The sequence below is a fragment of the Engraulis encrasicolus genome, chromosome 22, assembly GCF_034702125.1.
Source record: "Engraulis encrasicolus isolate BLACKSEA-1 chromosome 22, IST_EnEncr_1.0, whole genome shotgun sequence".
Taxonomy (NCBI): Eukaryota; Metazoa; Chordata; class Actinopteri; order Clupeiformes; family Engraulidae; genus Engraulis; species Engraulis encrasicolus.
Genome location: NC_085878.1, coordinates 47,405,179 through 47,429,987, shown reverse-complemented (window position 1 = coordinate 47,429,987; position 24,809 = coordinate 47,405,179). Strand labels below are relative to the sequence as shown.

At 45.2% G+C, this 24,809-nt stretch overlaps 2 protein-coding genes across 3 annotated transcripts in view; both read left to right on the top strand.

Annotated features, from left to right (window-relative positions):
• Positions 1 to 7,896, top strand: part of LOC134438617 (leucine-rich repeat-containing protein 49) — a 95,917-nt gene extending 88,021 nt beyond the window's left edge. For both annotated transcript variants that reach the window (XM_063188227.1, XM_063188225.1), the window contains 2 exons: positions 5,787 to 5,931; positions 6,307 to 7,896. In XM_063188227.1, the coding sequence (XP_063044297.1) occupies positions 5,787 to 5,931; positions 6,307 to 6,573 (412 nt within the window). In that variant the 3' untranslated portion in view covers positions 6,574 to 7,896. The remainder of the gene's footprint in view (positions 1 to 5,786; positions 5,932 to 6,306) is intronic.
• Positions 7,897 to 19,680: 11,784 nt separating this feature from the next.
• Positions 19,681 to 24,809, top strand: part of adamtsl7 (ADAMTS-like 7) — a 116,209-nt gene continuing 111,080 nt past the window's right edge. Inside the window, exons 1-2 of the mRNA XM_063188222.1 lie at positions 19,681 to 19,795; positions 20,311 to 20,383. Coding sequence (XP_063044292.1) covers positions 19,767 to 19,795; positions 20,311 to 20,383 — 102 coding nt within the window. The 5' untranslated portion in view covers positions 19,681 to 19,766. The remainder of the gene's footprint in view (positions 19,796 to 20,310; positions 20,384 to 24,809) is intronic.

The window sequence follows — 24,809 nt, the reverse complement described above, 5'->3', positions numbered from 1 at the left end:
GGGGAAGGATGCAGAATAGAGTGGAGGAGAGAAGATTGGGAGACAGGAATGAAGAGAGGAAGGGAGCAGAGCAGAGGTGAAGAGATGCTAGGAGAGTGGAACGGTGTAGTGATGTAGAGGAGTACAGGAATAGGGGAATTAATAGAGGAGACGAGATGAGTGGAGATGGTATTGAAAGAGTGGAGGAAGAGGGTGGCGATGTGAAAAGAGGAGAGAGTTGAGGAGAGATGGGGCTTCAACACTTGTCAAAGAGGGCTTCGCTTCCTGCCAGCGAGGCATTCCAGAGCACTCTCACTGCCAGCTGTGGGCACTCATGTAGTGCGTGCGTGCATGTGTGTGTGTGTGTGTGTGTGTGTGTGTGTGCGTGCGCGTGTGTGCGTGCGTGTGTGTGTGTGTACGCCCACATCTTTGTGTACAGTATGGTTGTGTTTCGCACACAGGCACACACACACACACACACACACACACACAGCTGCGGCAGCATCGTTGTCATTGTTCTGACGCTTGTTCACCTAATTCGTCCCCGGGTGGGTGACTATGGATCAGTGCCAGCAGGGTTACTGCAAGGAGGGACGTCAGTTCACTATATGATTATCAGGAGCGTGTCTGGAGGCATATAGTAATAATCATCCTCCTCCTCCTCCTCCTCTTCCTCCTCCCAGGATGCATTGGGGGACGTGTATCAGGTGTAATTGCCAGGGTTAGTCAGAGGTTAGCTAATAATTACTGTAACAGACTGCAGGCTTTGGTATTTTGATCTGGATTTGGAAGTGTGTTGTGTTGTGTTGTGTTGTGTTGTGTTGTGTTGTGTTGTGTTGTGTTGTGTTGTGTTGTGTTGTGTTGTGTTGTGTTGTGTTGTGTTGTGTTGTGTTGTGTTGTGCGTGCTTGCGTGCGTTCGTTCGTGCGTGTGTGTGCGTTCTGGCTAATGTCAAGTGTTAATGCCTCCACTTCTGTGGAAAACGGAAGACGACACACACACACACACACACACACACACACACACACACACACACACACACACACACACACACACACACACACACACACACACACACACACACACACACACACACAATCTGTGCCTGTTTGGTCCAAACAGGTATCTGTGCCTGAAGCCTTGTCTCTCTGTGTGTGCCCTGGCACCAGGTCTGGCGTAGAGTGGAGTGTGTGTGTTTGTATGTATGTGTGCGTGCGTGTGTGCCTGCTCGTGTGTGCGTGTGCGTGCATGCATACACGTGTATGTGAGTGTGCGTGCGCGTGTGTATGTTTCTGTGTTTAAGGCATGTTTGCACAGTGGTGCCCTCGGGAATATTAATGTTGACAGATATGACAGTGTTGTCTCCTGGTACATCCTCTCCCTGATCTTACCTGGGCCAATTACATATTGCTACAGTACCTGCCTTAAAGACATACTGGAGAAAAATAACATTCCCTCCCTCAGAGGCACGCTATGTGGACAAAGATAGCTTAGCCAGGTTGGCAACATCAACAAGTAGTTCTACATTTGTACTTGATTGAGGCCCTTATTTCCAAATAAATGCTACTTCTATGGCTGAATAAAAAGTTGGCAGGATTTTGTGATTGTGGAAAATATTTTCCGGTGGTTGATGGAAAATTGAAAAGAACTCAACTATCATGTAATTTTACCACCATCCTCCCAAACCCTTCCCCCTTTGTCAACACAATTGTGCATGTGAACTCTAAATACAATATTTGGCAAGTGTAAGCACTACCTACCATGAATACATCTATCAAGAGAGAGATTCATGAAACAACTGAAATATAATTTCCTGTGGAGAGGAAATTACCAGCTGCCACCCTCACCCCCTAACCTGATAGGATTAACACAACAGGAGGGCTGCAGATTTTGTAAACACGATTACAGGCTTTGGAGGGAGGTTATTTCATGTGCTACTTGCATCATACCATGTCAGGTCAAGCCATACTGTATCATACTGTATGAAAAAAAGAAGAAGAAGGTGTTGCCTTCAACTTAACTTGACAAAGTTTTGTGAGAGCCCGCACACCTCAAAGGCTTCTTTTTAGGTACAGCTTTTCTTGCCTTCAATTTAACTGACTACAATACATGGCCAATCCTCACAGCGGATTTAAACTGCTGTGGAGGATTGAACCAGTCAAGAGTAGGTAGACATACTTTTACAGGAGGGTCGTTTTGAGTCTGATCAAATTTAATTACAGAGGAGTTGGAGTGGATTGAGTCTGACTGAATGGATAAGAGTCTAGAGAAAATGGAAAAATCGACAATGGTGGACTTCGGTTGGCTTTATTTTCAGTGAACAGTGCTTTTGCTATAATCATTTCATCATTTTGCCTTTGACATTCACATGCCCACCACTAAGAGTTTTGAGTCTGCAGATTTTACCATTGCAGTGGAGTTGGATTGGATTGAGTGTGACTGAGTGGACAGACTTTCACCGGAGGGTAAAGTATTGAGTCTGTAGACTTGAATTGCAGTGGTAGTGATGGATGGTAGTCAAGGAGCCTTGGTTGAACCTGTGAGGCAGGTGTGGATCTCCTCTTTGGGTTTAGTTTGATTCTGTAGATTCTAATTGAGTCGATTGAGCCTGACTTCGTGGATGTACAATGCTTTTACAGGAGGGGCAGTTTGGAGTCTGTAGATTTTCATTGCAATGGAGCCAGAGTGAATTGTGCCTGTGAGGAGTATGGAGATGTACTTTTACAGGAGGGTCAAGTTTGGAGTCTAGTGGCCTGGTGGAAGATCATAGCAGCATAGGGGAGCCTCCCTGGTCAGGTCAGGTCCCCCCTGTGAAAGGTGTCTTTGTGTGGGGCTCACTAGGGGCACTCACGGAGGAATGCACATGCTCCACGACTACACGTGGGCTCGGGTTTCCCCAGGGGGTGTGTGTGTGTGTATTTGCGTGTGTCTGTGTGCTTGTTTTGAATGCATCAGGGCTGTGTGTGCGTGTGTGTGCGAGCGTGCGAGCGTGCGTACGTGCGTACGTGCGTATGTGTGTGTACGCGTATGTGTGTGTGTGTGTGTGTGTGTGTGTGTGTGTTTGCGTGTGTCTGTGTGTGTGTGTGTGCACGCACGCACGCGTGCACGTGTGCGCGTATTTGGCGGGTGGCATATTAGAGTACCAGAATGGGAGCGGTCCAGTGACTCCAATATATCCTGAACCTTAATACTCCCGGGAGCCTCGCCTTGGCCCCTCATTAGGCACCCACTCAAGTGACCTATATGGACTCCTGTGTGTGTGTGTGTGTGTGTGTGTGTGTGTGTGTGTGTGTGTGTGTGTGTGTGTGTGTGTGTGTGTGTGTGTGTGTGTGTGTGTGTCTGTGTGTGTGTGTGTGTGTGTGTCTTTGTGTGTGTGTCTGTGTGTGTGTCTGTGTGTGTGTGTGGTACCATTGCCATTATTAGGCAATTCTACTGTCAGTCTTAAACCTGGACCCAGGTGAAAAACCCATATACTTAAAGTGTACTTTTTTTGACCGTACTTAGTACAAAGTGTACTATTTTCGGCGATTTAAAGTGCGCTTCATTGCACTATTAGTGCGCTGGATCACTACTAAAGCAGTACTTCAGCACACTTGCAGCACACTGAGGATGCTAAATTGGCACCGCTTTTGGACAACTTCAAGTGCACTACGAGCATACTTTTGAAAGTATGCTCCAAACACACTTTTCATGCATTTGTATGGCATTCAGAGTGTGTTGGAGTACACTTCTATGAAATTTTGTTGTTACTTGAAGTTCAATAAAAGTATGTTAACTTCATGCTTCTTTGGACTACATTGGAACACTTTAAGTCTGTAAAAAGTACATCATTAAGTATTGTAAATATATTAACAGGTATGTTTGAAGTACGTTTACAGTACACTCCCAATTGCATAATTGTAATTATGTACAATACACTCCCAATTACAGTACACTCCCAATTACATGAAATAACATAGCCTAAATGTAACACTACAATACATGCTGTCACTCAGAGCTTGTACATTGAACATATCCAGAGGTCACTTTATTGATATGCATGCATAGCCTGACAGACATTAATAGTCTTTGTACATCTGGACAGAGATTTCAGATACACATATCACTTCAACTCCATCTTGTACCACTGTTCTGCACTTGGACACTCACTTAGATTCAGCATCTTTTATTTGGTCAACTACTTCTGACTTACCTGCCACAATGGGAAGTGTGAGCCTATATATACCAGAACATATACATGACCATCGTAATGACGGTGGGAACATGGTCATTTTTTTGTGTTCCACTTAAAATAAAAAAAACCCTACAATAAACGCAGAATATAACAATGAGTAATATTTTCATGCAAACCAAAGATATTCCTTAGAGGTCAATGGCTTTCTGTTTGAGAAATTGAGCTCCAAGAAGTGCATTGCATGATGGTACATGCATGATGGTGCATGATGGGTAAATGCACTTTGTGTAAGCACACTTTGAATATATTTGGATGAAGCACAATCATGGTGCACTTAGAAAAAGTATACTTCCAATATGTTAAAGTGATTTACTTTAAAGCGCACTATAGAAAATCACACTTCGAAGTCATTTGGGTGAAGTATAATCATAGTGCACTTAAAAAAGTGCAATTGCAATATGTTATTAAAAAATACACTTTTAGTAAGTTCACTATTAGAACACTATTAGTATATTCCTCTAAATACACTTTAGCCAAACATCTTCCAAGTGCACTTTACGTATGGTTGGCAAAGTGTACTTTCTTTGAGAGCAACTTAATTACATCTAATTTTAAGTACACTTTAAATAAGCATATTGTAAACATACTTTTTCTTAGCACAAAAAGTGTGAGTGCGCTTTTAACATGCTAAGTACACTTCAGTCGTGCTTTTATTGTACTAAATTGAACCACTTTTTCACCTGGGGAGGCATCTGATCTGAGCCATGTAGGCCCCGGTTTCTCTCTAGCCAGTTCTTTAGCACATGCATAGTAGCATTCTACACCTTCCATGGCCTTCTTATCCCTACATCTACCTATCTTGCCCTATTTACCTAGTACGAAAAAAAGTCTCATAGTGTGTGTGTGTGTGTGTGCGTGTGCGTGTGCGTGTGCGTGTGCGTGTGCGTGTGCGTGTGCGTGTGCGTGTGCGTGTGTGTTCGAAGCTATGGGAATATCACTGTTTGTGTGCGTTGCATGGGTATAAGTGTATGTGAGGTTGGCATGTGTGTGTGTGTGTGTGTGTGTGTGTGTGTGTGTGTGTGTGTGTGTGTGTGTGTGTGTGTGTGTGTGTGTGTGTGTGTGTGTGTGTGTGTGTGTGTGTGTGTGTGTGTGTGTTTGTGTGTTTGTGTGTTACCCTCTACATTAAATGCATGATCTTGTGTGTGTGCTGCCTCGCTGTGAGGCCACCTTTAAAGAAGTCCACCTCACGTAATCCATCCCCCCTCATTATTATTGTCTTAGCCCCTCGCTACACCTGACCTATATACCTACAGTATCCTCTTCTTTTGTGTGTGCGTGTGCGTGTGTGTGCGTGCGTGTGGATGGGTGGTAAATGTAGTGTGCTTTACTGTATGTGCTTTACCCGTATGTGGCATGTGGCATCAATGTAACCAAATATGTGTGTACTGTGCTGTATATGCTTGTGGTGTGCACTTATACATGTTGGTGTGTGTGTGTGTGTGTGTGTGTGTGTGTGTTTATATGTGTGTGTGTGTGTGTGTGTGTGTGTGTGTGTGTGTGTGTGTGTGTGTGTGTGTGTGTGTGTGTGTGTGTGTGTGTGTGTGTGTGTGTGTGTGTGGTTGCGTGCGTCTTTAGGAAGCGTCAGCTGCAGTTCCTCTTGGAGGGTCGTGGGCGGCGACTAGGGGAGGAACTAAAGGAGAATGGACGGTTGTTGGGGGAGGGGCTTAGCCGGGCGCTCTTCAACTATCCCAACAGAGACACCAACAGCGATGGACCAGAGGTACTCAGATACACACATATCCATCTCTTCCATCTCAAACACACACATTCACATCTATGTGTTCATATCTATATTACTGTATATACACTTTCCTTTTGGCTAAGTCATATGCTAGCCTTCTACTCTACACAAACACACAAGAACACACACACTATATATACTGTATGTACCTCTCAGAACATACTATTTCTCACACCCATTATCATTTCAGTACAATTTTTCATTTTTTTACATTTTTCCATTTCTGTTTATCTGCAGGTGTGTGTGTGTGTTTAATGCATTTCTGTTCATATGTGTACATGTGTAAGAGCGTCTTGTGTTTGTAATCATACATCTATCTTTCTGTTTCTGTGTCTGTTCCCCGTGCGTCCTCAGGAGGGCGTGGCGGAGTCCCTGGCCCAGTCGTTCGTGGAGGGGGTGGTGCGGCGCACGGCGGACACCAGCGTGAAGCGCGAGGCGCTGCACAAGCTCTGGCCCTCCATGTTCGTGGAGCTGGTGCGGGACTGCGTGCTGGAGGCCCGGGGCCACGCAGGCTCGACAGGGGGGGCCACACAGACACAGACTTCTCAGAGCCCTCAGACTCCTCTGGCTCAGACCTACCCACAGGCCTGCCTCAGCAGACTCATGGCCCCCAGCAAGTGAGGGAAGCAAGGGGCCACAGAGTGAAGGTGGAGGGAAGGAGGAAGAAAAGAGGGAAGGGGTGGATGTGCCAGGGAGGGGAAAGAAGAGGAGGCCAAGGAAAGGAGGATAAAAACACGGTGGAGGAAGAGGTGGAGGTGGAAGGGAAGGATAGAGGAAAAGGTGGAGGTAGGAGGAGGAGGACGAGGAGGAGGACAAAGTCAAGAGATGTGATGGGTCAAGGATGGTGCCCTAATGTCTTCCCTTATGAACAGGACTCGCAAACCAACAGAGCCATACTGCAGTCCCGTAGTACTGCTGCCTCTTAGTGCACACACACACACACACATACACATGGACACACACACACACACACACACACACTGATGGACTCAGACACACACACACATGTGTACATGAAAGTACACACACACACACACACACACACACACACGCGTGACCTTGCCTTGGTCCTTGTCAGACTGTTGAAAGTGTCTTAGGTTCTCTGTCACATTCCAGTAAGACTTCCCATGACACACACACACTCATACTCTCATACAAACACACACACACACACACACACACACACACACACACACACACACACACACACACACACACACACACACACACACACACACACACACACACACACACACACACACACACACACACACTCCAACCACACACCCCTTGTCCCTGGGCCAGTCCATGCCCAAGACCTTGCCTTTTGCAGTGTAGCTGGCCTTGACATGACTCTTTGACATTTCATTGATTGCTCCCACACACACACACACACACACACACACACACACACACACACACACACACACACACACACACACACACACCAATGTACTCCGTCACTCCGCTGTTTCCTTGAATGTACAGATCACGCCGCGCTATCAGTGCTTCACGCCCCACTTCCTGTCCAGCTGAATTCTAGGAAACATAGAGGATGCTGGGAAGGGCAGTTCCACTTCGCATGATGGCAAGAACTGAAAGAAATACGCAAAAGAAACGTAAAAGAAAAAGAGATATGCCTTGACCAACATCCTCTCTGTGGTTTAGACTTTGAATGAAACTGGAGTTGATTGCCTGAGTTGTCAAGTCCAAGGTGTTCACCCCTCCCCTCCCCAGCCCATCCCTCTCTCTTTCTCTTTCTCTCTGAGTCATCACTCATTCATTCATGCCTCTTCTGACTGAAAGAAAAGGAGGGTAGACAAAAAAGAGACACAAAAAGAGAGATTTTAAAAAGACACCCTAATTGCACTTCTGTTTTTTTTTTTTTTCTCTTGGACTTTTCTGTATTTTACTTGATATTAAAAAAAGATGACAATGATGACATCTGGTTCTGATAACTGATGATAATTTCGAATTGTCATACTGGTGATATGATTTTACAATGATGTGGAATGTGTGTGTGTGGTGAAACCCAGAGATGCAAGTCAAAAAAACTAAAATGGGAGAGTGTTAACACTGGGTCAATTGTTTTCAGAGTTAATCAGCTGCCTCTCAGAAAATGGAACATTAGAAATTAGAAAAGAGAATTTCTGGCAGGTAGTCTTCAAGAATCCTGGGCACACTGATTTAACATGTATGGCTACAATGTGACAGCCTGGTTTCGCCATACCCTCGTACTAATTTTCACAATGGTGGAATTGAGGAACAATTAGTGGTGGTTGGTTAGTGGTGGTCCAACTCAAAGTTGGAATCTGATTTTACCCAATCACTAATGTTTGGTCATGATATGTTATCTGTTTGTATAAAGACTAGTCATTGGGAACTGAACTGAAGTCCAGTTGCCCAAGTACAACTTAACTCTTGACCAGGATACCAAAATGGAACTCAAAAAATCAGCACTCATGGGGTGGTTTACAATATGCAGACTCCCTCCTCGGTCTGTGCTTGTGGCCTCGCGTTTCGCTGATGCCCCACCTCCGTGAAGAATCCCATAAGTTTCCCCGCTGTCAGCCTAGTCACAACAATATTTGGGGGACTATTCTTCATTCACCATCCCATTTGCAAATGAGAAAATGACATTAGCATTGAGCTTTTGCGAGACATCAAAATACAATTCTGTTGTCAGTAATGTCATCACGAGGCCATGAGGAGGCAAGTGGGAGGTCGGTAGCCCGCATATTGAAATCCACCCATGGCCTTCAACCCATATCTGCCATCTTGTTACACCCAAACCCACCCACTGGTTTCCCTTTTAAACGCTGGTGTTGATTGCTTGCACCACCTGCAGTAACTCTTTGGTTAAAACCCACAGGTAGCCACCTCTGACCTGCTCCATAATGAGAGGGGAGGGGAGAGAGCAGGTGCGAGCGATATATAGCTCCCCTGGGGCATCTCTCCCTCCTGTGTTTACAGTTCCACCCTCTCGACCCCTCACTCACGTTCACTCTGTGCCCCCCACCCCCTTCCCTGCACTGTGGCTTTGCAGTATATATGGAGCAAGTTGTCTATAATGCCGCTAACCTCACTGTACCGTATAGTCCATTATTGAGTAAGAAAAAAAAACTCCTCTCCTCTCTACTTTTCCATTCCCTAGTCCAGCTGACAGAATGAGGATGTGGAAAGTGGCGCTGGCTTAGCAAAGTGATGTGTTTAGTAAACACCCCCATACCACTTATCACCATGGTTTACAGTACACGCGTTTCTGCTTCCCACCCCTCTGCTACTTCACAATCTAAAGTGATGGGGCAAAAAAAAACACTGATGCAGAATCTACATGTATAACCTGGCTCCGGCCTGAGCCTTGTATGTGTGTTTCCAGTCATCTTGGTGAGCTTCAGGCGGAACCCATTCATCTGGTGAGTCATGTTACAGAGTCTTAAGTGATGGTGCTATAAGCCAGTAGCAGAATAGACCGTATTATACACACACTGGGAGCAGAGTCTGTCTGAACCTGGGGACAATCTGACCTTACCAACATAGAGACAAAAAAGCTCCCGTAATCATTAGACCGAAACTTCGCAAGTAAAAACTCTGCAAATGTGAACAGTGTGTGGGAGCTTTTTTGTCTCTACATTGGTGACCCAGTGGTTCCACACGCACCTGACCTGGCAAAAGGAGGTGTGCAAGAATTCTGAAAATAGACAATCTGACCTTGACAAAGGAAATTGGAATTGGAATTTGGGCCTTTTGTTTTCACGTAAACAAAGTTCTAGCTCCATTGAACGGGTATTTTTAAAACCCACAGATTTCTACCACACACCTGTCACAATGGTGATTTTTTTTCTCCAGATGCTGTGATCAGAATGCAGTGTGTAAACGGGATTAAGGTGTAAAAGGGCAAAATATATCCGTTTTTAAAAATATCTGCATATATCTATGTAATGCAGATATTTTTTATATATAATATCTTATAGATATTTTATATATATAATATCTATGTACTTTGTAGGTGTGTAAACTTGGGTTATTGTTGTTTTCCAAAGAGGTTTCACATTCCGGTCAGAACAGGTTAAGGTGAAGGTTAATGGTTCTTGTTTGAAAGAGAACATGACAGATTATGATCTTAATGGTTCCCTGGTGATATGGCAATACTCCTCCCTTCTCACTCACTGCTTCGTGAGTGACATGTCATACACGATCCAGTCTGCCCAAGCACTAGACACACAGTAAAAAAATCAGAACATTTAGGCAGTACTTTGGAATCAAATGCAGTCTAAAAGATGTTAAATTGACTCGCTAAGTGTTGAAATGACACTGCATATTTACTGTGCATATAGGGGTGTTTTCTTATTTAGAACAACATTAAATGGTGTTTTTTTCTGAATATTAACAAAGTCATTTGTTTAAAAAAGGTTTACCTGTAGGATGAGGTAGGCTACATTTATGAGGTAGATTTCTACAAGCATGTTTATTTACAGCATGTTAATGGCAAGCTGGCCCCAGTGAAAGGGACCCACAAGGCAGCAACATCTCTTACATAATGAGGCTTTACATCCTTTTGACTTCCCTTCAGTAGAACTTAGTTCAGGCAGACAGCATCTAGCTGCATTGTTCCATATGCACCGTTTTGGTCTCTCTCTCTCTCTCTCTCTCTCTCTCTCTCTCTCTCTCTCTCTCTCTCTCTCTCGTGACATAACTCAACATGGGGTTTTAATGGAATTACCGGGAAATGGCTCCAGTTTGTATTCTGGAGCATGTCAAATGTGTCTCCAGCTCATTTTACAGCTGGCTTCCATTTACATTAGTGGGAGAGGTGAAGCAAATGTTTTTGTGCTGCGGATGTTAGTTCTACATCCCTGAGTTGAGTATGTGAGCCGTGTGTGTGTGTGTGTGTGTGTGTGTGTGTGTGTGTGTGTGTGTGTGTGTGTGTGTGTGTGGTAACTCACTGTTGCTTCCCTTTAGTTTCCCAGGATGAGAATGATGAGATTCTAAACTTTTTTGTCCTGCGTTTGTGTGTATAGAACAGACAGAAGCAGAAACCCCCAAGCAGGGCTGCACGCCATCAAGAGATTGCATATACAGTAAATTGCATGCTACTGAACAGTTTTCACCTTTCCTTCTACATTTTTCTTCTTTTTGTTTGCTTTTTTTTTTTTTTAGCATTTTTTTCATTTGGCAATAGACCTTTGTATTCACTGTGCGTGGACAGCTTATTCCACATGAGGTGTGTCACTGGTCATGGAATTCCTGAGTATCATGAAAATTCAATAGTTTTTTCCAGTCATGAAAATTCATGGAATTTGAGCATTTTTGCATATGCAGTCAGGGAATATCATGGAATTTGAACACTATTGTGCTTTTGTTTTGTAAAAAAAAAAAACTTCCCGTAACATCCAATAAGTTTCTTAATTCAGGCAAACATGCCTTGCAAATGCACGAGATAGTTCACTGAAAATGGCAATTGGACAGGCAGGCTATTACGAATCTCAGATCTACTAGACTACAGAGCTGCTAGACCACAGAGCTACTAGATGTTCTTATCAATATTTTTAGCATTTAGTTCTACGAGAGCTCATGGAAATTCTTTTTTATGGTCAGGGAAAGTCATGTAGAACTCATGGAATGAGACATGGAGCGGGAACCCATGTCAAAATAACACATAAAATGCATTTGAGTAAAATAAAACACTCCATTTTGTGAGATCAGTCTGTACAGGGTGAGATTCCAGCACTGGTACCGAGCAGGCTCCGCAGCAAGCAACAATGGAGGCTCTGCCTGTGAATGTCATGACCTTGGAGCTAGAGGAATCCACTGCACTCAATCACCCATCAGATGACTGTGAGGGAGGGAGAGTGTTTACAGGAAGTCAGACCTCACTTGTCAGGCGTTTTATCCGCTTTCACCTTTTCTACTCGTGTGTGTGTGTGTGTGTGTGTGTGTGTGTGTGTGTGTGTGTGTGTGTGTGTGTGTGTGTGTGTGTGTGTGTGTGTGTGTGTGTGTGTGTGCAGGGACGTTGACAGCTTTGGCTGGGCTCAGGACAAAGTCCTCTGAAAGGGCCACCCACCCAATACATTTAATGTAATGAGGACCCAATATGGGCCCCCCCTTTCCCTGGGCCCGGAACAACTGACCCCTTTTTCCCCCTTGTCGGCTTCCCTGTGTGTGTGTGTGTGTGTGTGTGTGTGTGTGTGTGTGTGTGTGTGTGTGTGTGTGTGTGTGTGTGTGTGTGTGTGTGATGATGATGTATAGGGCTCTGGGTGTTAAGCATATCAAAGACCTCATATTTCAACCCATGACATATGAATGTTTGACAGGGTGGAGTACATGGGGGTGAAATGAATAATAATCCCGGCAATAAAGTGAGTTTATCAGTTTGTGGGATGTGTGTGTCTGCCTGTGTGTGTTGTAAAGTCAGTAAAACCTGACAAGTGCATCGAGATACCCGTATCCTTTACATATACAGGGTGTGGGTTTGCGTGTGGGAGAAACATCATCTCTCGATCTGATATACTGATGTGTGCGTAATGATCCCGTCTCTGCTGTGTGCTTGTGTGGTCTTTTCTGCCTGTGTGTGTGTGTGTGTGTGTGTGTGTGTGTGTGTGTGTGTGTGTGTGTGTGTGTGTGTGTGTGTGCGGGCCTTGTGCCATCTGGCCATGCTATGCCCCTGCCAGGGAGAAGATATGGTTGAACATTAATCTTTCATAAGCAAAACAATCTGTGTGTTCTTTTTGTCACACTGAATGCTGACTTGTCTTTTTTTTCTCTCTACTTCTCTCTCTTTCTAGCTGCATTTTTATGTCCCTTTCTCTTTAGCACTTTTAGGTCTCTCTTTCATGTACTGAACTCGTCTCTCATTCTCTGTGTGTATGTGTGTGTACGTGCGCGCGTGTGCGTGAGCAAACATGCATGAGCATTTGTGCGTGTGTACGTGCGCAGTGTGCACGTGTGTTTGTGTGTGTGTGCATGTGTGCGTGTGTGTGTGAGCAAACATGCATGTGTGCATGTGTACGTGCGCGCGTGTGTGTGTGCGTGTGCGTGTGTGTGTGTGTGTGTATTTCAGGGACTGTCTTTAATTAATGCCAGCCATGCCTGCTCACTCGGGACCCAGATGCTTGAAGACGTGTACTGTCAGTGAGGAATCCCTCACCCTAATCCAGTCAATCCCTCCGATAGAAGAAGAGCAGGAAAAAAGCCCCAGGACACACACACACACACACACACACACACACACAGAGTTATTAATAATGAAGAATGAGACGCATTGGGGCGGAGGGGAGGATGGCGCCTGTGTGAATGACTGATCACCGTGCTCCTCTTTTGAAGGGCCTTTGGAAAACACACAACAATATTGCTGTATCTAAGGGGAACACAACACACTGTACCATGTTTGTGTGTGTGACGTGCTTGTAAAGAAAAAAAATGTAAATGGAGAAATGGAAGGAAAACAGAGAAAATGTTTAATGATACTAATATATATCTGTTAAATTATGGTTCAGCTGGACTACAAAACAAACTAAGTATGATTTATATTAAAAAAAACACTCCATCTCACAAATCCATACCATCTATGTGTGCGTGCATGTGTTAGTCCGCAATCTACTCATGTGTGTGTGTGCATGTCTGTTATGTGTCTGTTTGCATAGAGCCAAGAGCAGAGATGTCAGCCACATGCAGCATCAGTGTGTACAGTACCTACAGCGTAATGGCGAAGTGCCTGGATGCATGGCACAGGACAGGACAGGACAGTACAGTGAGAGGGCCCAGCTGCCAGTCTTTGACAGTAATGCAGCCGTATAGCCCTGCTCACCCTGGAGCTGAGTAAATGTTTACTCCTCACGGCCCCCTGAGAGCACGGAGGAGGAGAGAGCCCAGCGAGCAGGTGGCAGAGAGAGAGAGAGAGAGAGAGAGAGAGAGAGAGAGAGAGAGAGAGAGAGTGTAGTGATGATGGTCTCCGCAGTGCAGTGTAGTAAAGCTGTAAGATGGCTGCTCCTGGGAACATGTCATGCCCACATGGGCACTAGTTTTTTGCGACCACCACTACCAGTCTCCAGAGAGACTGTTCTTCACTTACTGTGGTATTACTTTACTGCCCTGCGAAGCAAAAAGGTAGTAACTGCACTGTTATTGAGTCATTATGACTTAACATACAGTGTATATATCAAAATATAAAATTAAATAAAATGACTATGCAAATAATTTGGTAATATAAAGTAACAAAACAGCCACATGTCCGTATACATCTACTTACACCTCTTAGTCATTTTACAGTAACTGCCTATTTGCTTTGTAGGGCAGTATAATTGTTGCAGAAATGAATCCGCAGTACAGGGGACAAGAAATCGTCCCCGTGTCCATATAGGCTCTGGTCTCCGTGTTAGTGGTACCACCACCATGAAATTTACTTCTATGGTTTTTGTGAGTAGTTAAATTGGCTTCTGTTAGGATTGTGATAGCCTGCTGGCACAGTGGAACAAGATGGCCATCCCTGTGAACAAGCAATGTCCAGAAGCACTAGTCTTGTGCTTGCACTATTTCTATGGATGAGATCAGTGGTTCAATGGGCACTTGTTAAGAGGTGGGGCCCTTCTTTACAGGTAGGCCTATACAGGTTAAATATATGTTTTGGGGTTTTGTGCCTTTATTTAGGAGAGGACAATGAGAGAGAGAGAGAGATAGAGAGAGAGAGAGAGAGAGAGAGAGAGAGGGCAAGGGATGGCAAAGGACCTCGGTTCAGAATTGAACCTCAGTCTCCAGTGTAATTAATGGTCAGTGAGGCACCCAGCTTTTGTGAACATATTTGTGAATATTTGACTCGCAATTCTATAAATACTGCAATAGAGGGAGCTTGAGTGTTCGGGCCTAATTTTAACTCTGCTTACCGCTGCATACATTCTGTAGGTGTGGATTTCTATCCAAGTTTTAGAGCTTAAACAGCTTCTCTGTTGAAACACTTCAATGATTTCGGTTGCCGGCACTACAGTCTGATTTTTTGTGTCATCCATTATGAGGATCGGCATATGATAGTGTGGTGTAGATTTCATCACTACCACCAGTCCCTCTTCAATCACACCAAGGCTTTGTCATAATTCCCAACAAAGGTGACAAAGGCTGGGAGTAACCTATACATTTGTCTAAAAAACTGAGTCTAGACTAGAAACCTCGTAACACCTCCTTTGTGCTGTGATTAAATCCTCACTCAATTGTATACACAGCTCATTTGAGAGGGCCGTATTTCAATTTTGAAGGTATTTTTCCACTCTTTCAATGCACACCTAATTTCTCCACTTTACGTGTACCTTTGTATGGAATTACAAAAGCAGCCATTTTTAGGATGCTGCCCAACCTGTGTCTGGTCTTTTTTACTGTGTTGTTGCATTCACAGAAACTGATGCGAGGGCTTTAAAGTGCTTTGTTGAACATGTGTCGCTGCTTATGTTATTGTGTAATGATTTCAATGAGCACATTGTCAACGCATAAAAGTAGGAGACTGAATGGCGTATTCTCAATGATTCAGCTTCAGGGTAACTCGTATATCAAAGTGTCTAACAAGGATGATCCCCACCCAAGTCATAGCAGATTAAAACCAGTAAAACGCATTGTACGATTGTGGCAGAGGGTATGTACAGAAAGTCTGTAGACAGTTGTGGTTTTGTTCTTGTGTTTGCACTCTCGGCTTTCACCTAAATCCTTTTGTGTAAAAACAGCACTGAACTGAACTGAACTGAACTGAACGGAAAAGAAAACAAAGTTGATCAGCTGACACCTGAAGATATATTGCGGTATGCTGCGTATGGCCTCTGGCCGTTTCATGTTGGCAGATTAAAGTCGTACCCTCATACACTACATAAGCGCACAGGTAAAAAAACACATCTTGAGTAATGTTTTTTTAAAAGAGAATAAAGCCATAGTTTCAACTGGGAGGTTTGACAGCCACTTCAATTAATCCAGGTGGGTTTGAATAAATGCACATACGTGTGTGTGTGTGTGCGTGTGTGCGTGTGTGTGTGTGTGCGTGTGTGTGTGTGTGTGTGTGTGTGTGTGTGTGTGTGTGTGTGTGTGTGTGTGTGTCGGGGGGGGTTACTCTTGCTGGAATGGACCATATGAAATCTCATGAACCATAGCCTATAGCAACAGCAGGGGTGGGGAACCTAGGGCCGTAAAAGTCCTCAGAGGGCCGTACTATGAACACAAACCCGGATCTCCCCCTGCTCTATTAGGCCTAGATATTGAAGGCAGGCACCTTTAAAACAGACCCCACCTTCTCTACCCTGACTATAACTTAATTGTATTTAAATTTCTAAGATAACTTAACAAAATATTTCATATTTCATGTGAAGCTGCATAACATTAAAATTATATCGGGGGCCGGATAAAACGGCCTCAAAGCCCGTAAACAGCCCTCAAGAGACATAGGTTCCCCACCAATGGCCTATAGCAATGACTTATCACAAAGCAACAGCCAATTCACTAACCCTCTCTAAAGCAATAACGAGGAACCAAGATTGGCTTGTCCAACCACATGCCTGGTTTAGAAGGATCCCAATTTGGAGCATATGATATGTTCTATGGTCAGGGGTCAGCTTTCACTGGATTGGTTCACAGAACTAGGCTATATTGTGTTTTCTGTGTTGTGCCGAGCCATCTGGAGTCACGGTGCCGTGCAAGGGAGCCCTTGCCAATTGTATAGCTCAAATGGCTCATCACAAACACTAGACCATTAAGAATTTTAATTGGGCCGAGTCTGCCGCGGTCTTCCCTTTGCAACAGAGTAGTTAAACACAAGTTCTGGCACCCAAATCAGCATTGTTGTCATGGGACGTGTTATGACAGCAGGGGTATAGCAGTGACACAACAGAAAATACACAAGTGGGTGTTGATCGTATAACCGGATTTAAAGGAAGGCACTCTGGGCTTCTCTCTACTAATAAAGCCCGTGAAATCTTGGGCAAAATGTCACGCCTGGACAGTGTGTCAGCTATGCAGCTAGCAAGTTCATTGCAGCGTAAAAATCTGCACCGTGAAATTAGGTGACTCCGTAGGGCCAGAAGAACAAAGCTGGAATCTCCCACACAAAGCCCTGATTTACCAGGAAAGCTAGAACAGGACCCACTTCACTCACTCACTCACAGACACACTAGCAAGGCCAGGGTTCAGGCGCAAGCATTGCATCCTATGAATACATAGGCCTACTGTAGGCAATTGGGCCTAGATCAGTGGTTCTCAACCTTTTTTGAACAAACGACCCCTTGGCCTCATTGCAAGCCTCCCAACGCCCCCTTGACTTTCATCATAAGCTTGACAACGCCCTCCTTTGTACTAAAAAAATAAATGGACTACCCCAATGGCAACTAGTACTGCCCCCTCTCAGTTGTATCCTTCTCAACGCCCCCCTAGAGCTTCCCAACGCCAACACTAGCCTAGATGAATGAATGCAAGATCTGTACCAATTTGGTTACTGGTTCTAAAAGTTATACCTCAACACAACATTAAACAGGCTTTTGTTTTTCCCAGGTAAAAATATTGTCATCAAATCATTTCAGTGACTGGTGAAAATCACTTTTTAAAAATGAAAAGTACTTTTGAATTGAATTTACACAGCCTATGTTGTAGGCTAGCAAGTTTGGAGGAGCGGACGTCTTTTGAATAGCTTGAGAGGCAGTGCCACTTCCAACCTATAGGCGACCCATGGAAAACTACCCATTGCACCTTTAAATACCAACATGGGGGCATTTTGTGACAGCCTATTCCTGATGGACAAATACCTGTAGGCTCAGCTTTGTAATTCCTCCAAAATGAACTAATATTTTGTCTAATAAAATACGATACCTCAGATGAAGACAAAACGTGTCACGGTGTTGCTTTATCACCGGTAGAAACAAAACACTAACGATCTTTGAAACCACATTACTTGTGACGAAGTGAAAGAGAGAAGCCGTGTCCTTCACGCTTGGTTGTTCAAACTGATGAGCTGTGACTAACAACAGACGCTCTGCGCTGAGTTCAGTTGAGCTGGGCTGCCACGCGCTGGTTTTGGTTTGGCCCCTACGTGCCTCTTTCATTTAGTGGAATCTAGGGTGTGACGTTGCTACCTGTTTCTCGGCCCACATTTAGTTGGCGGGGCCTCGACATGTTTCCCCCCTCACCTCCATGGTGAAAGCTGCTTCGTGCCATATTTCCACCGGCGGCGACCATCCCTTGTGTGAAGGAGTGGCTTCGTTCTGTGCCAGTCAGCAGCATTTACCTTCACTGGGGGCAGAGATTTAGTTGGTGTCTGCCTGCGTCTCGTGAATGTGCAACGCTGCTTAGAATAATATTGCCTGAAATAGCAATAGTTGGCTCAGGCTAGCGTGTCGTGAACCGTGCCAAGTATCGGTCTCCATACACATTCGCCCAGACGCACACGGGCAGGTAAACGTTAGAGGGCGCACTCACTGCATTTTTACCCTTATCTGAAATACAGCAATCAGTGGACAGCAGTGCATATGAGAAGGGAGGGAAAGTTTCCTGATAGTATTCCTGAAAGTTTTGGACAGTGTTGTTACACGGGATCTTATCAACAGATAAAGCAATGAATGGAAGCTAGACCATAAAGGAGGATTATTGGCGCTGCGCACTGGGTGTAAAGGGAGCCGTGCTTCTAATTTATGAATCTCGAGGCGCCAATAAGACCGCTGGATGGTTGCCACACAAGGATCACGGACAGGGCGCACTTGCGTTGGGAACGTCCTCTCTGATAGCAGGGTCTCTCCTCTCCCGAATGCGCCAACTTTCTCAGCGCAACTTTGACCATGTTGGAGACGGTGAACTGTCACAAATGGGTACCACAGAGCGAGATGCACTTTGCAAAGGACACATCAAACTTTGTGAGCGGGGCAATGATGGGGAGTTCTGCCTGTCTAATTCGTTGGGAATTATGTGGTTTTTGGTGTTGACTTGGACACATTAATTGCATTTTTTTTTAGTTCGTTTCAATAGTTGCTAGACTTCAGTGAATATCGAGATTCCTCGACGGAGGGTTCTGTTGGCAACACACCAGTTGTGCATGCGACTTTTTCCATTCAAAATGGACTTTGGGGAGTTTTGACTTGATCGTGACAACCTGCTTTAGAGCGAAAATCAAGTTTTACGCACTAAGAGCATGAAGCCTGAAAGTTCTTGATGTTTGACATTTCACCTGGACAAACAATTGGACTTTCACCTCACCGCAATCTGTGCCCCCTGGCATTTTCAGTCGTCAACATTGTGAGTAGCCACACAATTTTACATCTGTTTTACGCCCACCCACTGATTTATCAGTTTTCAAAAGCACTGGGGTGATGTGTGAAATCATGAATCACTAATATGCAGCTCAGAGCACTTTAAACTATTTCAAGAAGTTATGGTCTGTAATGCAAACATAATGTATACTAAGTATTTAATGTTATATAGGCTATGCATAGATGTTACTTTAATATCAGCCTAGTTTGCACTTGCTTAGTACTAAGGTAACTATTACTATTACTATTTGAATATAGGCTAAATATTGCGTCTATTACTGTGCAATTGATTTATGTTTCTTCTGAACTTATATCACCCTCCTAGAATCTTTTTTCTGTTTTTACCATATAACAAAGACTGATGTGTGGAAGCATTTACAGCGCGCCAATGCCACGCTCTTAAAAAAAGAAAAAAAAGTTAAAAGCTGTGACTGCCTCTATTATTTCTGCCTCTCTGTGAAGTGGAAGAGGGAGCACGCACCGGTGGTCTGTCCGTGTGTATGCACCCAGAAACATCCCAGCGTCCACCCAAGCGCCCTTCTCTAGCACGCCGCCAGTATGTGGACACCTCTACCCGGGTGCATGAGGTGAGGCTGCCTTGCGATGGAGCTGCATGCATATTTGAAGGCAAACTTTCCACTGTAACTGACATCCTACTTACTGCAACATTGTATGTCTTTGATGTGCTGGGGATGTTCCAAAACAAATTCCCATTATCTGTGCTGACATGGCAATTAATGTATTGTTTTTTATCTTGAATCTTGAGGAAGTTCACTGAATAAGTCTCTGTAGTGAGGGACCTTAAAAAAAACGTAAAAGTTCAGTTGATTACAACTGAACTCTTCTGACTGGAGGAATGAGAAATCTTCACAGACCTGTATGCAGAGTCTGTTGGGAACATACCGTTTACAGCTGGAGACCGACCACTGGGGAAAAAAACATAACTTCTCTTGCAAACTGGTGTGCCACTGCTTAGAGTGAAGGTTTATTAGATCTCACTCTGGGGCCCCTGTCATGACCTTGGGGGGCCCAGGTAGTTTCCTATGTTTACTTTCAACAAGCGACGCCTCTGACTGTTGCAATATTATTTATTTTTTCATAGAGTCTCCATACTGTTGATGCTCGTCAGCCTGAGGACTCTGTATTGCCAGCAGCACTCTTCAGATCACCACAGGGTAAGTGTTTGAAGTTCACCACACGCTCCCATTCAGAGGTGTCAACAAGCCCAGGATGCTGAAAATGAAAACCTAGACACAAATTTGATCCAACCAGCTCTAAATCAGGTGATTGGGATAAGTTCTCCAGACAGGTAGACCAGTCACTCAGTGACGTTACTGTACCTACAATATCTGTTTTCGCTGAACTTAATCTTGCAGCCACTGAACAAGACTCGTTTAAAGAAGAACATGGTATACATGTAACATCACAGGACATGACCTGTGTTGGAATGAAACTGCGGCATGGATTTTACTTCTGAACCAGGTTTTTGACACCTCTACTCCCACCCACCCTTTCTCCTCCTTCCCCCTTCCTCTCCCTTTCTTCCACACATAATATCCGACGATCACCCGCACTCAGACTTTCAGATTCTGCCTTGAGAGTCATGTCCCGACACATACTGCAGGGTCATAAATTTGGACTACTTACTTATTCTCCCAGAGTACATTTTTCCAGAGTTAGTTCAACACCTAGAAAGTGTAATCAACACCGTAAATGTTACATTCAACTCTCCACTACATAATTTACGGTGCAGGGCCGCTTGTCTGCCACACTTCGTATCCCACAGCGGTGGCTTCCACTGGGGGTCAGCCAGATTTACTACCCCCTGCCTCCCCAGCTGCTGCCTGCTGCCTGCTGCTGTGGTGGTGGTAGTGGTGGTGATGGTGATGGTGGTGGTGGTTGCGGAGGTGGTGGTTACAGTAGTGGAGGTGCTGGACCACAGAGCTGTTTAAGTGTGCACAGGGCTCTCTCTGATCTCGCCCTGTAAACATGCTGCCTGCTAGCGAGAGTGTGTGTACCCAGGGGCTGGATAAGCCTGTTGGGATGGGCTGTACATGTATACATAGGCGACACACACACACACGCGCGCGCACGCACGCATGCAGACACGCACACACACACACACACACACACACACACACACACACACACACACACACACACACACACACACACACACACACACACACACACATACACACACACACATGCACACTTATACATACCGGCATACACACTTGCATGGCACACATACAGTCATTGACACACACCATACATATGCACATACTGTACATACGCATGCATGTGTATGCACCAATGGTCGGTGGTATGCACACATGCGCACGCATGCACGCAGGCACGCACGCACGCACGCAGGCACACACACACACAAACACACAAACACACACACACACACACACACACACACACACACACACACACACACACACACACACACACACAAATTTAATCGTCCCAGCAGAGAAAGTGTTGGAGGTCTGGAGGGGTAGGGGGGCCGGCCTGTCATCACGTCCTTCATTCCTGGAGTTCAAAAGAATCAGAGGAACGCGCCACTCAGTAAATAAATATGCCAATGGTTTGGACCTTGACTGGAGTGGAGGGGAAACCCTCACCATTGGTCTTACCTCTCTCTAGTGCTTTAGTTGTTTCACTGGGTGAAGGACAGGACCAGCTACCCACTGCCGCTCCAAGGGTCCTCTCATGAAGGCCCGCCTCACACATACTCCATGGTGATAAGCTATAGACCTCTGTGTGAAGCAATGTCCAAGTTCAATATGCCTGAAATATAACAACAAGGTTGCAGAAGGGTATTCAGGAAGATAGAGCAAAATGTAGCAAATTGTCGCTGGTTGAACTCACCCGTAGGCATGAACGGTCATCCGGGTACTTTGCTCCTAAATGTGCATTACGCCCCTTTATGGGTGAAAACAAACCGAATGTCTCATCAACTTACATGCTACATCTGCTACCCTAAATGAACACAGTACATGCTTCAGTCACAACACAACACAACACGTTTTCGGCATGTTGCGCGTGAACAACGCTAGTCTACAGGTCCGTATCTTTCGTTTATTAAACCCCAACATCATCAATTCTTGACTTGAATGGGTTGTTTTCCCCCCACAAATGGGCGTAACGCACATGGAAAGCGTCACACCGTTCATGAGTACAGTGTGTAACTGAGTGACAGACAGGGCAAGCTATCCAATGCTGCCCCAAGGGTCCTCTCACGTAAGCCCGCCCACTGAATCGTCCACTCATGTGATTGGATAAACCTCCCTGTGGAACATAGTGTTTAACTGGGTGATGGAAAGGACCAGCTACCCTAATGTCATTTCCAGGGACTCTATCCAGATGGACCATCCACCTCACCCACTTATACACCCTTTTGATTGACTAAACCTTGTGCTTTTTATACAAAGTAGCCTCTTACTGCAAATGGGGTCGCCGGCGGGCCTATTCACTATTTGCTGAAAATACTCTACTACATCACAACGACATTGCTATGACAGTGCCGAGAGCCTTAAGTAACAGATGAAGAGTTCAGATGCAAAACCCCCTAAGTGACTTTTCAGAAAATAATTTTAAGTCATTTTTATTTAATACAAAGCTATCAAAAGTGCATATTTTTTCTATTTTATTTATGTAATATAACTATTTATATGTATTATCAAGTACATGAATGTAAACCAAACCAACAAAGGGGTTCTCTAAAAATACAGAAGTGCAGGTCTTCAGAAATGGAGTTAGGGGGTTTTGCATCTGAACTCTTCAGATTTAGACATAGACATTACATTTTTGGTGAAAGTAAGGTTATAACATAGGTGCTGCTCTAAGGGGTTAATGGACAGCACCGGGTTTCTGTAAAGAGGGGAACACTTCATTGAATTGAGAACTACCAAGATATAGGTTTCTTGTATGCAAACATTCCTGTCTGTGCGTGCAGCTGAGGATCCCTCTGCAACCTATGATTGTTTGCAAACTGCTGTTACTCAAGAAATGCACTCACATGATTTGATTGGCTGCTTAGCATCTTGCCCCCCCTCACAGCACAAATGTTTGTGAACGGCAAACCTATTGGTTTCATAGCCCAAACCCAGACCCCAATCCCATTGTAAAGGCTTGGAAGCTCAGTTTGGTTGGTAGCTCATTTCGACATGCATGTGGCTACCCAATGCCTTCCCCAGGGGCTGCTACTGTAGCGCATTGTAATAGTGGCTCAGCTCGACAGGTAGGTTTTATCACAACACAACACCCAATGCCATCCCCAAGGGCCCTGTCATGGTTCCCCATCCCACTCCCCCAGCCTGCTCCTGCTGCATGCAGGGGGGAGAGACAGAGGCCTGGCACTGGGCCTGCCTGACTCCTCTCCCTGGAGTCCAGCTGCTTAACCCTCGGCTGACCTCGGGGATGACACTGGACTCCGGTTACAAAGGCTGACAGCAGTCTGGAGGGCAAAGGAGGGGGAAGGGGGGGGCGCTGTGTGAATACCCTGGCCTGTCATGGTGTGTGTGTGTGTGTGTGTGTGTGTGTGTGCTGTGTGTGTGTGTGTCTGTGTGTGTGCATGTGTGTGTGTGTGTGGCTTGCTGACAGACAGCGGTAGAGTTCTGTGCCAGCTCCCTCTGTCTGCCACCCTTCACACACACACACACACACACACACACACACACACACACACACACACACACACACACACACACACACACACACACACACACACACACACACACACACACACACACACTACACCACTGGGGTATTCTCTTACCCGATTCTCCAGAGCGACAGCCAAAGATCCAAGAGTTAGAGGGGAGGACCCGTTCTCTTCTCTTCTTTCCCGGAGCGCACTTTGCTTTGCAGCCGCTGAGCGCTTCTTCAGAGCGCCGCTCATGAATGCAGACAAAGTGGCGCAGGGGGAGGGAGGGAGTTCGAGAGTTTGATTTCCGCGCCCACGCTCACTCAGAAGAACCGAACAGAACAGAGCTGGCACGGCAACGGATGACCTGGCACGCAGAGCGGCCTGGCACGCAACGAAAGGAGACGCGGGAGACGGGGAGGAGAAGATAGCGAGAGAAGAGAAGAGGAGAGGAGAGAAGAGAGGACAGGAGAGAGGAGAGAAGAGATAGGGTGAGGAAGAGGAGACGGCGAGAAGACGAGAACGGAGAGAACAGATAGCAAGAGAGAAGAGAAGAAAAGAGGAGAGAAGAGATTGGGAGGGGAAGAGAGACAGAAGAGCAGCATCCTCTGATATCGTCTCTGGCACACTACTTGGGGGTTGGATAGATGGATGGAGGGAGGCAGTATTGAAATCAAAGTAAAGAAAGTTTAGACAGGAGGGAGTGAAAGCCAGAGCATCACCTGCTGATGACCATGATGAACCCTGTGCAGCCCATCAGCGCTGGTGAATAGAGATGCTCACACACACAACAGGGTTTTAAAGACTCACAGCTTTGAGTTGATGAATAAATCAGTGCCTTTGTCTGGGGAACACTGATCGTGCTGAATATTATATTGCATTGTAGTGTATTTCATCTATCAGACTCCCTGCACTGTGCACAAACTATACATCAGCATGGTTCC